At 45.2% G+C, this 14,997-nt stretch overlaps 1 protein-coding gene across 1 annotated transcript in view; it reads left to right on the top strand.

Moving 5' to 3' along the window:
- Positions 1–239: 239 nt before the first annotated feature.
- The window catches only part of LOC144763904 (uncharacterized), a 150,602-nt gene continuing 135,844 nt past the window's right edge, over positions 240–14,997 (top strand). The window contains exon 1 of the mRNA XM_078649938.1: positions 240–375. Coding sequence (XP_078506064.1) covers positions 240–375 — 136 coding nt within the window. The remainder of the gene's footprint in view (positions 376–14,997) is intronic.

Below are 14,997 nucleotides of genomic sequence, written 5' to 3'. Positions count from 1 at the left end.
CAAATTGGTGACAAACAGCCCGCAGGATGCTCTCAGAGGCACATAGCCCTTTGGCTGGGCAGGACTTCCAGGCCCATACTTCAGCACTGCTCTAGCAGACAGGGTTGAGGCCTACAAATTGGAGGCAAACAGCCCGCAGCGTGGGATGCACTCAGAGGACTTCCAAGCCCATACTGCTGCACTGCTCCAGGAGGCAGGGCTTGGACCTACAAAATAGTGGTAAACAATCTGCAGCACGGATGGCGCATGTGACATACCCAGGCTTGTGCCTGGGCCAAGACCTTGCCAAGAGCGGTTCCACCTGCTCCCGTCCACTGCAGGACAAGGCTGGGCCACCTCCCTTGGCTTCAGATTTTAGAAACACCAACTCTAAAGGTGAGCAACATTCTCGTCATGCTTTAGGTGTCATTGTAATTGACTTTGATGTTTACCCCTTTGACTGTCCATTTGGTGCGGTGTGTTTATATTTGTATTATAACTGATTAATCATGTATACACCTAATCCATCTAACTTGGAAGGGAGGAGTGGGAAAAAAAGGAAAATGTCAGGAGGATAGGGATAAAGAGAAACCTATAGGGGTTTCCTGTGGTACTATACTGGACTCTTTTGAGGCTAGAGCCGTTGGAGTCATCTTCAAGGAAATTGAACTTGCTGAAAGGTGTCTCTCCCTGGATTTATGTGAAGATCCAAGTACTTTCTCTGTAATTGGTTTGCCACCAGCTGTGACAGAGGAGCTCCCGGCCACCTGCAGGGGATTTTCCAAGGATGTAGTGACACAAAATCAACTGTCGGTGAAAATGCGTCTAAACGATTCAGTCATCACAGAAGTTAGTGAAGGGAGACCTGCGGCAAAAAGGAAAACACAATCAAGCCTGGTCGGTAATGTAAAAAAAGTTACTAAGTGCCCAGGGAATACTTCCTTGGTTACTGAATTGCATGAATCCCCTGAGAACTCAGTTAATGAAATATCTGTCTCAATTTGGGTCAGCTACTGGAGCAAGCCAAGGTTAATATCGAGGTCTGTGTTACTCCCTTGATTGAGAAAGTGATGGCATTAGAATTCTCAGTTCAAGAACTAATTAGGCACCCAGTGAGGGGTCAATGGTTGCAGCTGATGTTGTGGCGGCAGGACCAACACATTTTGTAACTTCAGATGGTACCATCCCGATTTATTTGACAAAACCCATTAATTACAATTCTGCAGCTTGCTGTAGTAACAGTTTCTCCAAACTTTAGAAGCCTCAGAATATAGGATATCAACCTAAGCAGAGAATCGAAGATCAGCGTAACTCCTTTGGCCATGAGCATGTAAGTAGATTCTGCCCTTATCGGTCAGATCAGCCACATTTAAAAATCCTTCCCAAGTGTTGTCTACATGTGGCTGGCCTGCCTAACGTGCCCACATTTCCACAATCTGTTGTTGAATCCACCCTGCAACTTCTGTACACTCAAAGTTTCAGATTAATGAAATTAATGATGCTTGTTGGTAAGGAGGGTAGCATGAATTTGTATTACGACTAAGCATCTTGAGGACTGTAGTATCATTAACTGCAGGTGCCCAAGTTTAGCCCACCGATTGATTCTATGCAACAGTTGACAAGAATATAAGCCCATTTGCATTACATTTTGTACCACTGGGGGTTTCCTATAAACCTCTGCAACCCAGATTGAAGTCTGTGTCTCAGCGACTTCTCCCACCTACTGGGGCAGTTATTATTTAATCGCCTTTTATAACTGTCAACAGATTTTCTTTGGATGGAACGTACTGACAGTTATTTGATATCATCTTGCCTAAGAGTGGATCAGATACGCTAAAGGCCTGTGGTGATCTTGTACAGTGATCACTTCTGGAACTGGCTCACTTCAAGGATTCTTTGATTTGTCTGGTTTCCTGGAACATTGAGGGTTACCACTCTAAGTTGATGGACCAGAAGTGGGTTAATTACATTTCTAAATTTTACAGCATAATGATTCATGAAACGTGGTCTTTGGAGGATATTACTGGGATGTTTTTGAAAGTTTCTCTGTTCTAGCAAATGCATCACCTGGGTGCAGAGCCCGGGTTTGGCCTTAATAATTATGATTCGTATTACAACGTTTTTTAAGGTTGTTACAATTACATGTAATAATCGAGTAATTCAGATTTTATTTGTTGTTTCTGCAAATTCATTCATTTCTTTTCCTCATTCATTTTTATAATTCAGTTTCTGATTTAGGATGTCAGATCGATATTTTATTTTATATACTTTTGATTTAAAAAGTCTACTCAGCATGTCTGTTTAATGAATTTCAGGTGATTGTAGGGTGAGATTTGAATGCTAAGCTGAGCACTAGTATGACAATGTATGCCCCCTTTGTAGTTAGGGATAAAGCTTGGTTACCGCAGGGCATAGAATGTAAAAGTCTGAGTTTATTACAGGCTTTATTTAATTTTGAGTTACATAATGCAGAAAAAATCGTGAGGGATTTATTTAAACAGACTCCCACCTCTTTTGGTTGGGGTCAGGGCATAGTTATAGATTGCATCTTGTTAAATTGAAAGATGTCTTGTAGACAGGTCGTTTAGAAAACAAGTTATTGGTTTATTCGTCAGGTTACAGGTTTAAATATAAGTTACAGGATGACAGTAAGATCCATAATATGCCCCCACCAGGAGCAGCCTCCTTGCTGCTCAGCCCATCCGCTCCAACTGAATTCTCCTCAAGCACAAACACACTCAACATTCCAATGACATCACCATTGGCTGAGCAGCAAGGCAGAGAACAAGAATAGGGAGGATGCATTAACCAACAAGTAGATTATAACACATCTTTCCCCTTATAATGATTAAAGAAAATCAAATGTAAGCGAGATGATAAGACACACATACCAAGGGAAGACAAAAGCAAAAGGTCCATACTCAAAAACAGTGGATATATACCTCCACTTCGCCAGGTACAACAACATACAAACAGGGCATATTCACAAACCCAAAACAGTATTTAACTTGTATTATACATAAGAAAAGATGTTATAAACATTCCAAAATAGCACACATGAACACAGCACTAATAGGGGAATACACCTCCCAATGAAACACCGTAATAGGGGTACACACCCTGTAGGGTAATACACCTCCCTATGAAACTGAACACCGTAATAGGGGAAACACACCTCCATATGAAACAGAAAAAGCACACTGTAATAGGGGAACACACCTCCCTATAAGAGAACCACCTCCCTAAGAAACATTGTAATAGGGAAACACACATCCCTATAAAACAGAACACTTTAATAGGGGAACAACGTCCCTATAGGGGAACACACTTCCCAAAGAAACAGAACAAGACCGTAATAGAGGAACACATCTCCCTATAGTATAAATCTGAATACGGTAATATGGAAACAGGAAAATACATGTAATGACATTGGCATTTCCAATATAGGAATGCAAAAAAAATTAGCAATTGTAACACCTGTAATACTGAAAACATGTCCAAGTTAAAAGATCAAGGAAACATAAAGAAAATTAAGCAGACAGAGCTCTAATTTAGAATTTAAAAGAAATACAGTAATAACGTGTAATGAGTACATCAGGTGTGCATGTCACCGTAGATCAAAAAATGTGATGACATGCTCCAAAGACGACATCAGCAAAAAGGCACACAATAGATATAGTCTTGACAGAACAGGTTTGATGAAGAAAAAAAACGTAATGAAACAGTACCTTGCTTTCAAAACTAGAAAATGTCCAGCATCTCACGAAGGAACCAGGAACTGCTGAAAACTTGCCCAACGAAGACACAAACTGGAGAGAAAATAACACTATGACGTTCCCAGTTGAACTTTATTGAACTTTATGGAAAGCACAACGAGGTTGGCAAGACGTGCACGACGCATGCTGGAAAACTGAAAATAACGTGGAAATGCCAATACCAAGATGGTGGCATGCACAGGTGACGCCGCTCCAGATTGATCCCGGTAACACCTTACTCACAAGCATTGCAGAAGACAGTAAGATTACGTCACGGAGGCAGCAAAGGAGACAAGACAGCTGAACACAGGTAAGGTTGCACGCGCTCTGCAAGTGCTCGTGGCAACTTTTAAACACGTAACAGCAGTTCAACTGCCAAGAAGGAGACATAAATAAAATGAGCTAGTACTAACAGACATAGTGGGGATATCCGTGCCATTCGTCCACCACACACCCCCACCACAAAGACACTTTACACAAACTTGGTGTTCACTGCGTAGCTTTTATTACTTGTAAATAACGCCATCTTTATTTGTTATTAAACCTCCACTTTTGACCAATTTTATTAATCATCGAAATACCATTACTGAACATAAGGAGGCACAGAATCCATCTGCGCCACAGGTTACCATGTATTTACAATTTAGTCAGCTCTAGATCCCCTCGAGGCGGCGTGTTGTACCAGCAGGACACAACCCAACCCCTTACCACTTAATACAATTACTGAACATAAGGAGGCGCAGTATCCATCTGCGCCACATGTTACCATGTATTTACCATTCGTCAGCTCTAGATCCACTCGAGGCGAGTTGTACCAGCAGGACACAACCCAACCCCTTACCACTTCGTCCATATGAGATACCATGTTGCTTCATCCAAGCACCGGCTACTAGGGTAGGGCAGGAGAGTCCAGGACCACCAGCAGGACGGCCCCCTCTCCCGCCAGCCCAGAGCTCCAATGACTGCCTCCCTGTTGCAAGGTCAGGCAGTTTCCGCATAAAGAAGTCCCCGGGCCTTTTCCTCTTGTCCGGGACCCCGTCAAATCTACTTAAAAACTAAGGGATGGGTGGGTGGGCAACTGTTCCCGCTGCGCCTTTCCGGCTACTCCACGAGGCGAGAGGACAAAGAGGCTACTCCCTTGACTCCGGCTATTTTTATCACCTAAGGGGAGGGACCGCCAATGCACCTCCTTCTTTACTCGCATTTCAGGCGTCCCTCCCCTTGCCCACTTTCAGGGAAACGAAACCGTTCCCTCGGCACTAAAATCCCACTAAAGGCACCCCTCCCCTAGACGCGGGGGGTGCCTCTCAATGTAGCTAATGTTCTGAAAACCGGCGTCAGACCTTCCCGAATAAATGCATGTATTAGCTCACCAGTGAAAATTCTACATTACGACAGCAGGGGAATCGCACTTCAAAGTTTTTCAAGTGTAAAGGTGCCACTGTAAATTATAAAAGTACTGTGCTGTACTTCCTTGCACACATACAGCTAGATTCATGAAAGGGCCGTTTTGCGAGTCTTTAATAGCGATTCATAAGGATTCGCTATTAAGGACTTGCAAAACGGGATTCACGTAGAAATTGCTAAATAAATTGCGATTCCTACACAATCCTTATTTGCGATTAGCAAATTGCTAATCGCAAATAAGGAATAACTCCCCATTCATTCCTATGGGCCTACAGGCCCATAGAAATGAATGGGGAGTTATTCCTTATTTGCGATTAGGGATTTGCTAATCGCAAATAAGGATGCGATTTCAAGGGTGCCAGGGGTGTCCAAAGGACACCCTGTAGCACCCCTGAAATGCAACATTACACAGGTGTTGCGCACACACATGTCCAAAGGACATGTGTGTGTGTAACATGCAACAGAGAATAATGCACTAAAGTGCTTTTTTCTATTTTTTTCGCTATTTACCACAAAGTCTGACTTCGTGGTACATAGCGGCCAAATATTGCGAATTCGCAATTTAAAATTGGTTAATGAATTGCATTTAAGGAATCTCAAATAGAGATTCCTTAAATGCAATTCCTCGCTAAAATGCGAATTCTGTAATAGCGATTTTTGCATTTGGGATGATGAATCCCAAATGCAAAAATTGCGCTCGCAAAGGGCCAGATTCTGAGAATCGATTTTCGTTTCATGAATCTGGCCGTAAATGCCCGTCTGATGTATCTTAATAAAGGTCAAAGGGAGAGATTCCTTAAGTATCGTGCACGCGTAATCCAAATACAATCTTCCAAAAGTAATATTTTGCACACAACAAATAAGTCCAAACACGGCAGATTGTAGAAGTAATGCAGGCACACTTTTGTTTTAATAGCAGGTTGTAACGGTAGCGCAGACAATCAGTAGTAGTACAAATGATCCAAAAGAAAATGAGCCTTAAATGCCATCTTTACTAGGCAGTGCACACGTAATCCACAACTTAAAACATGGACTCCAAAGCAGTCCAAGTAGCGCTCTGTAAACAGGACAATTCTTTAAACTGGCACTTACACGGTAGGGCGACCGATGGAATGGTCACTGGTGGGGCTCAGGGGTGCCAGATTAATCAAATACCAGCTTGTAAGTTCTCATGAAGTTCCTTTTCCTTGAAGTTTCTTTAGACTTAATTGACTATTATCCATTGAAGTAACACATGCAGGTTCTTCTCAAATCGTCGCCAGTGTTAAATTGAAAGATGTCTCGTAGACAGGTCATGTAGAAAACAAGTTATTGGTTTATTCATCAGGTTACAGGTTCAAATATAAGTTACATGATGATAGTAAGATCCATAATATGCCCCACCGAGAGCAGCCTCCTTGCCGCTCAGCCCATCACTTTAACGGAATTCTCCTCAAGCACAAACACACTCAACATTCCAATGACACCACCATTGGCTGAGCTGCATTGCATAGAACAAGAATAGGGAGGATGCATTAACCAACAAGTAGATTATAACACATCTTTATTTCTAAGGATTTGGACTGGTATGTTCATTCTGGGAGGGATGATTGAAAGTAGTCACAGTGATCATAATCCCATTGAGTTGGTGCGTAGTCTATCCTTTAGTACCCAGCCCCCTAAGCCTGGTGGTGTAACAAAACCTGGCCCAAAAGACAAAGGGTTTAGGATTAGTCTGGAGGTATGTTTATATTCCTACATTGCTGACTACTTTGTCACGTCAAAACATGATCTTATAGGTGGGCGCCTATTTGTATTCATCCTCGACCATCGAACATCTTACTATCCTTTGGGGTCCTAAATAATTGTATTAGAAATGTATTTACAAGCCATTATAAGCCTTTGAAAAGTCCCCAACCTGGGTGGATTGATAGTCGCTGTAGAGCAGCAAACAGAAGATTATGTGCAGCTCTTAGTAGTAACCCTGGAAATCAGCTAATTGCTGATGTGAGATTAAAATACAAAAGAGCCATTAAGATGAGAAAATTAGCTATTAAGGAAAAAACTTTGGTGAGCTTAGTTAAATCCTGCAAACATAAGGACACTAATGATTTTGGATCATAGTGAATAACAGGGATATAACTTCCACCACAACAGAGGAGCTAAGGTTCAATATTAGCCCAGACAGATGGCTTAACCACACATGGCAGATTTACTCTTCCTGGAAATTCCCTGCAGATAATGGCATGGAGACAGTTGTGAGGTTTTCCTGGGTATTAGGTTTGGTTTTAAGGCGGTTGTTACTGCCAAAATCCCTAGACCCTCTAATAAGGTGCCAGGTCCCGACAGGGTCCCTATGAAGCACTATAAGGTGAATATTCCTTATGGGCCCCTATAATAATTAGTGTCTTAAATGCTGCAGTTTCCCAAAAAATCCCTCCCTCCTGCCAAACTACCTGCACTGTCCTAGTTTTTAAGAAAGGCAATAGATAGGAGGGACCCCCGTGCTATAGTCCTACATCATTATTGAACTCTGTGATTAAGATTGTGGGGCATATTGTATAAGATTGAGGATAGGGTGCAGCAAAATGACATACTTATCCCTGTGCAATATGGATTCACAGAAGGCCTAGGAACCTGGAAACAGTGCCTGAATATACATCTTTAAATAGGAAAGTATATGATTGCCAAGAAAGGTTCACTTTACTTGGCTTTTATAGATCTTAGTGGTGACTTTGACCGAAAAAAAAGCTGTAAAATGTGGAGCATTTTATTGAAGATAGGCCTACCCTGCCCATTGGTAGAATTTCTCTGTGTTCTGCATCTGGGGGTCAGCGTGTCAGTCAAGTATGGGAATGAAGGTGAAGGTGAACCTTTTGTCGTGTCCTGGGGTGTATGCCAAAGTTGCGTCCTTACCCCCATTGTATTTCTTTTATATATTAATGGTTTGTACTCTTTTTAATTTCCCAGGAGAAGGACTTACCAAGAGTGAAATCCAGATCCGTCCCGGCTTTGCTTTACAAAGATGATGCGGTCTTGCTATCCCGCACAACTAATGGCCTTTCGCAGTTTTCATAGATGCATTTGTTATGTTTTGGGATGATTTGGATTTGCAAGTTAACATCACAAAGACCCAATATATAGTGTGTGGGAAGAAGCACAGTACAATCACTGTTAAGGGGCAAAATATAACAAGGGCCAGGAAGTTCTATTTGGGGGTCACTTTCGATTCACATGGAAGTTGAATACCCTGCATTTCTAACTAATGTTTCCAGTTTAATCACTCGGTGGGGATCCTGTTCGGACTTCCTTCCAGAGTTGACAGTAAGCTGATTCTGCCACTACTGGAAGTTGCTAATCAATCAATCAATCAATCAATCAATTAATCAATCAGAGGTTTGTAGAGCGCGGCTACTCACCAAAAGGTCTCAAGGTGCTAATGGGGGGGAGCACAGCTCCTGGATGTTACAGTGCTTCATCAAAGAGACAGGACATTCTGGAGTTTGCGGGTGAGGTTCCTGTTGATACCAGTGTAGAGTGCATTGCCGTAGTCCTGTCTGTTGCTGATGAGGGCATGGGTGACGGCTTTCCTGTGTTCGTGAAGGTAAAGGTCTTACAGAGGAGGCGGAGGGTGTGGTAGCAGAAAGAGGTGACTGCATTGATCTTGCGGTCCATCTTTAGTTTGGAATCCAGGATGATTCCGAGGTTGGATGTAAGGTCCGTGGGCGAAGGAGGGTTCGCGAGGGCGGGGGGCCACTAGATGTCATTCAAGACATTGGGGTGTAGGCTCTTGATGAGTACTACGGCATTGTCCGTGTTGAGTTGTAGGCAGCTGTTCTTCATCCATCTGGAACTGCTTTCATACCTTCTTGAAAGCTGTTTTTTGGAGGTATTGGGTTAGTTGGTTAGGGAGAGGATGAGTTGGGTGTTGTCTGCGTACGATACAATGTTGAGTCCCTGTGATCTAACAATGGATGCGAGCGGGGCCATGTAGATGTTGAACAGGGTGGGGCTGATGAAGAATCCTTTGGGACCTCGCAGGTGGTCCGTGTGGGTTCCGAGAGGAAAGGAGTGAGTCCGACCCGCTGCGTTCTGCTGGTGAGGAATGAGCGGATCCAGTCAAGGGCCTTGTTCTGAATTCCTGCGTTGTGGCGTCTGTGGGCTAGGGTGCGGTGTGAGACTCTGTCGAAGGCAGCGGATAAGTCCAGGAGGATGAGGGCTGCAGTCTCTCCTCTTTCGACGAGAGAATGGATGTCATCTATTGTGGCAAGAAGGGTGGTTTAGGTTCAGTTGTTCTTTCTGAAGCCTGATTAGGAGTAGTCGAGGATGTTGTTTTCTTCTATGAAGAAGGCGAGTTGACTGTTGACAGCTTTTTCCATGACTTTCGCAGGATACGGGAGTAATGAGATCGGTCTGAAGTTCTTGAGTTCGGTGGGGTCTGCCAAGGGTTTTTTCAGGAGAGGGTTGATCTCGGCGTGTTTCCACTCATCGGGGAAGGAGGCGGTCTCAAAGGAGCGGTTGATGATTTGCTGAAGTTCGGACGATTATGCCTGTGGCTCTTTGATAGATGTAGTGGGGGCACGGGTCCATGGGGACCCCGGAGTGGGTTGGCTTCATAGTCTTCAGGGTGTCTTCAATGTTGAGGACGGTCCAGCTGTCAAGCGTCGGCTGCTTGGTGTAGGGATCAGTGAGTGTGGGTTCCTCATGAAGGTTGTTTTCATCGAAGTTGTCATAGATGGTCTTGATTTTGTGATGGAAGAAGGAGCTGAGTCTATCGCAGAGGTCCTGGGAGGGTGGGATGTCGGTAGTCTCACTGTTGGGTTGTGCATACTCTTTGATGATGCCGAAGAGTTCCTTACTGTTGTGTGCGTGGGAGGAGATTCTGTCCTGGAGTGCTTTTTTCCTTGAGTATCTGATGAGTTTGTGGTGGGCAGTGGTGGTTGCTTTGAAGATGTCGAGGTCTGCTGTGGTTTTTGAGTTCCTCCATAGCTCTTCGAGGCGTCTGCAGGTTTGTTTAGGTTTTTCGAGTTCGGTGGAAAACCAGCTGACCTTCTTGGCGTGTGGGTTGGAAGTTTTCTTGAGGGGCGATGGTGTTGGCGCAGTTGGTGATCCAGTTGTGAAGGATGCGGGCGGCGGTGGTAGGGTCATCATCTGTGGCGGTGGGAGTGGGACTGCTGAGGGAGGTGGTGAGCTGATCATCGGAGATCTTGTTCTAGTTCCTGCTCTGGAGCTGGTGAGGAAGTTTGCAGGTGATGTTCCTTTTGAAGGTGAAATGGATGTAGTAATGGTACGTCCATGGGAGTCCAGAGGTGTGGCTGAAGGTGATGGATTTTCTTGCTGTGAAGATGGGGTTGCGGGTGTGTCTACTGGCTGCATTGGTTCTGGTATTATCTGCTTGAGTCCGATGTTGTGGAGGTTGTCCAGGAGGGAGGTGGAGTTGGGATCTTGGGGATTGTCAAGGTGGAAGTTGAGGTGTCCCAGCAAGGTGTAATCAATTAAGGTGATGGCTTGCAGGTTGATGATGTTGGTGATTGAGTCGGTGAAAGGTGCGCTGATCTGTAGATAAGGGTACTTCGGAGGGTGGTGGTCGGGTTGGTCTGTATCTTGAAGTGGAGGTGTTCCATCAGGTTTGTTGGCCTGTCAGTGTAGGTGCTCAGATGAGGTTGGACTTGTGAGCGATAACGATGTCTCCTCTGAGGCGGTCATTTTGGGTGATCTTGTAGCCTTCGGGGATGTTGATTGCGATGTTGGGGACTGAGGCAGCGTTTGTCCAGGTTTCGGTAAGGAAGGCGACGTCCGGTGTGATGCTGTTGAGGAGATCCCAGATTTCTGTGGGTTGTCTGGGGAGGGAGCGGACTTTTAGAAGAATGTATTGCACAGTTTGGGGTTCAATGGAGTTGTTGCAGGAGGGGGGAGGTGGGTCCTGGGTCTTGGTGAAGGTGAAGGAGAGGTGGCAGTGTCGGCAGGTGAAGGGTTCCTTGGGCGTCGAGAGGTGAAGAGAGCTTGCAGTTGTTGTTCTTGCAGACGTTGAGTGCATAGAGAGCCAAGGAGTTGTAGCGCTTGCAGGTCGGAGGACCTGGGTTCCTGGCACTGATCGAGGTTGGCTCGCAGACAGGCTTGCTTTTGGCACGCCTTCGATGTGTTTACGGAGCTATCGGGGAGGGCGGACAGCTGGGAGGCGTGAGCATGCAGGAGGTGCCACTGAGGCAGCAGCAGCGGGAAAAAGAACGTCCAGAAAGGAGACTGAGAAGCGGGGTAAAAGAAATCTAGGAAAAAGGAGACAAAATAAAAGAAAATAAGAGAAAAGGAACCAGGAACAGAGGAAGTGGGCAGCTAAGACAGCTAAGCAGTCCTAGGAAGGAGACAGGAGCGAGCCTTGAACTGCGGGCAGCGGGCGGAGCAGGGCTATGCACTTACTGTGGAGCTGTGTGCTGGGAGAGCTGAACCCCAGCCAGAGGGTAAGGGATCTTGCTCGTCCCAGCGCACAGCAGCCTCCATTAAGTAGGGGTCAGGAGGGCGGAACAGCTCAGAGGCGGGAGCGGGAACAACGGGAAGGGGCCATGGGCGGCAGCAGCGGCAGGAAAAAGAACAGCCCGAAAGGAGGCTGAGAAGCAGGGAAAAAGACAATTAGGAAAAAGGAGACAAAATAAAATAACATAAGAGAAAAGGCAACAGAAACAGAGGAAGTGGGCAGGCAAAAGCTGAGTGAACCGGCTGAGACAGCTAAGCAGTCCAAGGAAGGAGACAGGAGCGAGCCTCGAACCGTGGGCAGCAGCAGGGCAATGCACTTACTGTGGAGCTGTGTGCTGTGAGAGCTGAGCCCCACCCAGAAGGTCAGGGGTCTTGCTTTTCTCAGTGTGCAGAGGCTGCCATTAAGTAGGGGTTGAGGAGGGTGGGACAGCAGGGAGTCAGGAGCGGGAACACGCAGGAGCGGGAGGGGCCACGGGAAAAAGAACAGCCAGCAAGGAGGCTGAGAAACTGGGAAAAAGAAACTTAGGAAAAAGGAGACAAAATAAAATAAAATGAGAGAAAAGGAACCAGGAACAGAGGAAGCGGGCAGGCAATAGCCGAGTGAATCGGCTAAGGCAGCTAAGCAGTCCTAGGACGGAGACAGGAGTGAGCCTCGAACCGCGGGAGGCAACGGTACAGGGCAATGCATTTACAATGGTGCTATGCGCCTGGCGAGTAGAACCCCATCCAGAAGGTCTGGCGTCTTTCTCGTTATAGTGCGTAATGGCCACCATTCAGTAGAGGTTGTGGGGGCGGACAGCTGGGAGGCAGTGGCTGGAACACGCAGGAGGGCTGCGGGGGCAGCAGCAGCAGGAAAAAGAACGACCGGTTACTGGAACCAGTTCAGCACCAGACAACAAACTTCCTCCCTCCTTCCCCGCCCCCCCAACAGCCAGGATGACCAGCCACAGTCCCAGGGGAAGAGGAAAAAGAAAACCAGATTCAGTCAGGCGGAAAATTAGATTCTTATTGCAGAGGTGATGAGAATCAACACCAGCTATTCGTCAGCTCAAAGGTGTCTTGGGTACCAAAAATGCCATTTAGCAGTTCATTGTCAGCAAGGTGAACTCCATAGCAGAAGTCAAGAGGACAGTGACCGACTGAAAAAAGCGTTGGCATAATGCCAATTGCAAGAACAAACAGAAACTGTCCAGCAACCAACAGGCAGTACTGCAGACTGGAGGTGGGAGTCCATCACCACAGAAGGAGCTTGATTTCTTGGAGGAACAGGTGTCCGCAGTTATCTGTGAGGAGTCAATGGTTGGAGTAGAGGGACAGGATAGTGCTGAATATGGCCATATACATCAGCAACAGGGTAAGTAACAACCAGGGACATGGGGGTGTGAGTAATGTTGTTTACGTCCACCTACCTATGTCTCATTATCCACCCACACTGTGTGCAGATCAAATGCTAGCTACATAGGTACTCGAGGGTACAATCACATGTCCCTTGAGATGTTGGTATCATTTAAAAATACATTGAAAGTCACATAACTGTGGTGTAAGTGCCTAGTAATAAAGCATACCTGCATACATACAATATCAACTGGCCACTCGTGTCTTATAACTCTGGGGCATATTTACAATAAAAGTGACGGAGTGCGGCGTTACTCTCCTTGGCTTAACGCAGGGCCCCTCCACTCCTGAAACGCAGTGTTGTGCCATATATACAACAATACAGCTGAGTCCTGTGTTTCACCCTGCACTGGCAATAAATTTAGCTGCTCAGCACCAACGCAGACACTCTCGAACAATGATGCAAGAGTGTCTGCATTTGCCCTAGGCAGCTACATTTCGCACCAGCGCAGGGTAAATGCCATGCTATACCGTATTGTTGTAAATAAAATTCAGACCTGCGTATCAGAGGTTGCTGAGTGTGGCGTTAAGCCAAGAAGGCTAAAGCTGCAGTCTGTCACAGCCTTGTACATATCACCCGAAGTACAGTGTGAAAGTGTGCCGCATTTATAAGGTGATGCCAAGCCTCATCAAATGGGTCAACATTGCACGGTTTCGCACAGTAAAGTTTAAAAGAGTGATGGTCCTGTGGTGATAGTGGCTTTGAAATATGCCACAAGTAATATTAATTGCTTAACTGTTGGTTTGATGTGTGCAGGTGAATGCAGCACACATTACCACATCTAAAAATATCGGATATAACTATTTGAAGTTGACTCACCCTTGTGGTCCACATGAAAAGCTGCACATCTCTTGCAAGCACCTTGCGTTGCAGATGAGCACAATACATAATGATTATGAATTGCATACTGGAGGTGTTAGGTGCTTTCACTGTTTGCACACATGTTCTGCATTTTTAAGTATTGTTTACTGCCCCAGCATTGTAGGAATGGGTTCATTTAAATATCTACATGCCTGTTGGGTATGCAATGCTCATTGAACCCAACATCCCCTGTTCCTATCATGGTAAGTGAAGGGTGAGAAAGGGTCTCATTCACAATGTTGCAATAATGCACGTTATTTGGCTACACACTGCCTTGCTATTCCTGAAAAATGCATCCATTCACATGAAAGTTGCTTAATGTGATGTTCTGTTGTCAGTATGTAATTGTATTCATGGTCCAGGGTTTGGTGGTCAATGACACACATAGACATGTGTGGAGCATGGGCCTTAGGTAAAGTCAAACATGGCTGGCATAAAATGCATAGCTACTGATGTCTGTAAACAATCATACAGTAACAAATGCATTGAAGGACTATGTACACTACAGTATGTATCAGTCATGTGCTCACCCTTGCGATGTTCAACAAAGGCATGCTTTGTAACAATGGACTAATCCTGGAAGCATGCCTCAAAGTCCTATGTCCTCCTGCATGTATCAAGTCATCATTGTCACTCCTGTGGGAAACACAAGGGGAGTGCACACACATCTTTACTCTAGCCCAGTTCGGTACCTGCAGACACATGCTGGCTTGAACACTTTAAGTTGTTGTGGCACCATGTCTATTCAAAATCTGGTCTAAGGGGTATATGTAGTGAAATCACACCATCAACCCAAGAAAGGCATTCTCTGGTGTGCTGCATAATACATCTCACCTTCTAATAGATTGCAACATCTTCCTGTTACGGCAAGCCACAAAATACGCAAGAGTAGTAGCCACGTTATAAAGCACTTGTCAACATGGTCACATAACTGTGTGGCAGACAGTTGTTTGTTCTAATCTCAGTCTTAAACACACAGAGGGATCAACAGACACATACACCTGTTCAGGAGACGTACCTACGGTGACTCACATCCTGATTAACACCTATATAAAAAAAATACAAAGGAAGTAATTGATTACATTTGAAACATAGGTTAGGATGTAGACACTATGCAGTCGGTTAACCACAGAAAGGCAAAGTGTACAT

Source organism: Lissotriton helveticus, chromosome 1_1 (assembly GCF_964261635.1).
Source record: "Lissotriton helveticus chromosome 1_1, aLisHel1.1, whole genome shotgun sequence".
NCBI classification, from domain to species: Eukaryota; Metazoa; Chordata; class Amphibia; order Caudata; family Salamandridae; genus Lissotriton; species Lissotriton helveticus.
This window is presented reverse-complemented; position numbering and strand designations above follow the sequence as displayed.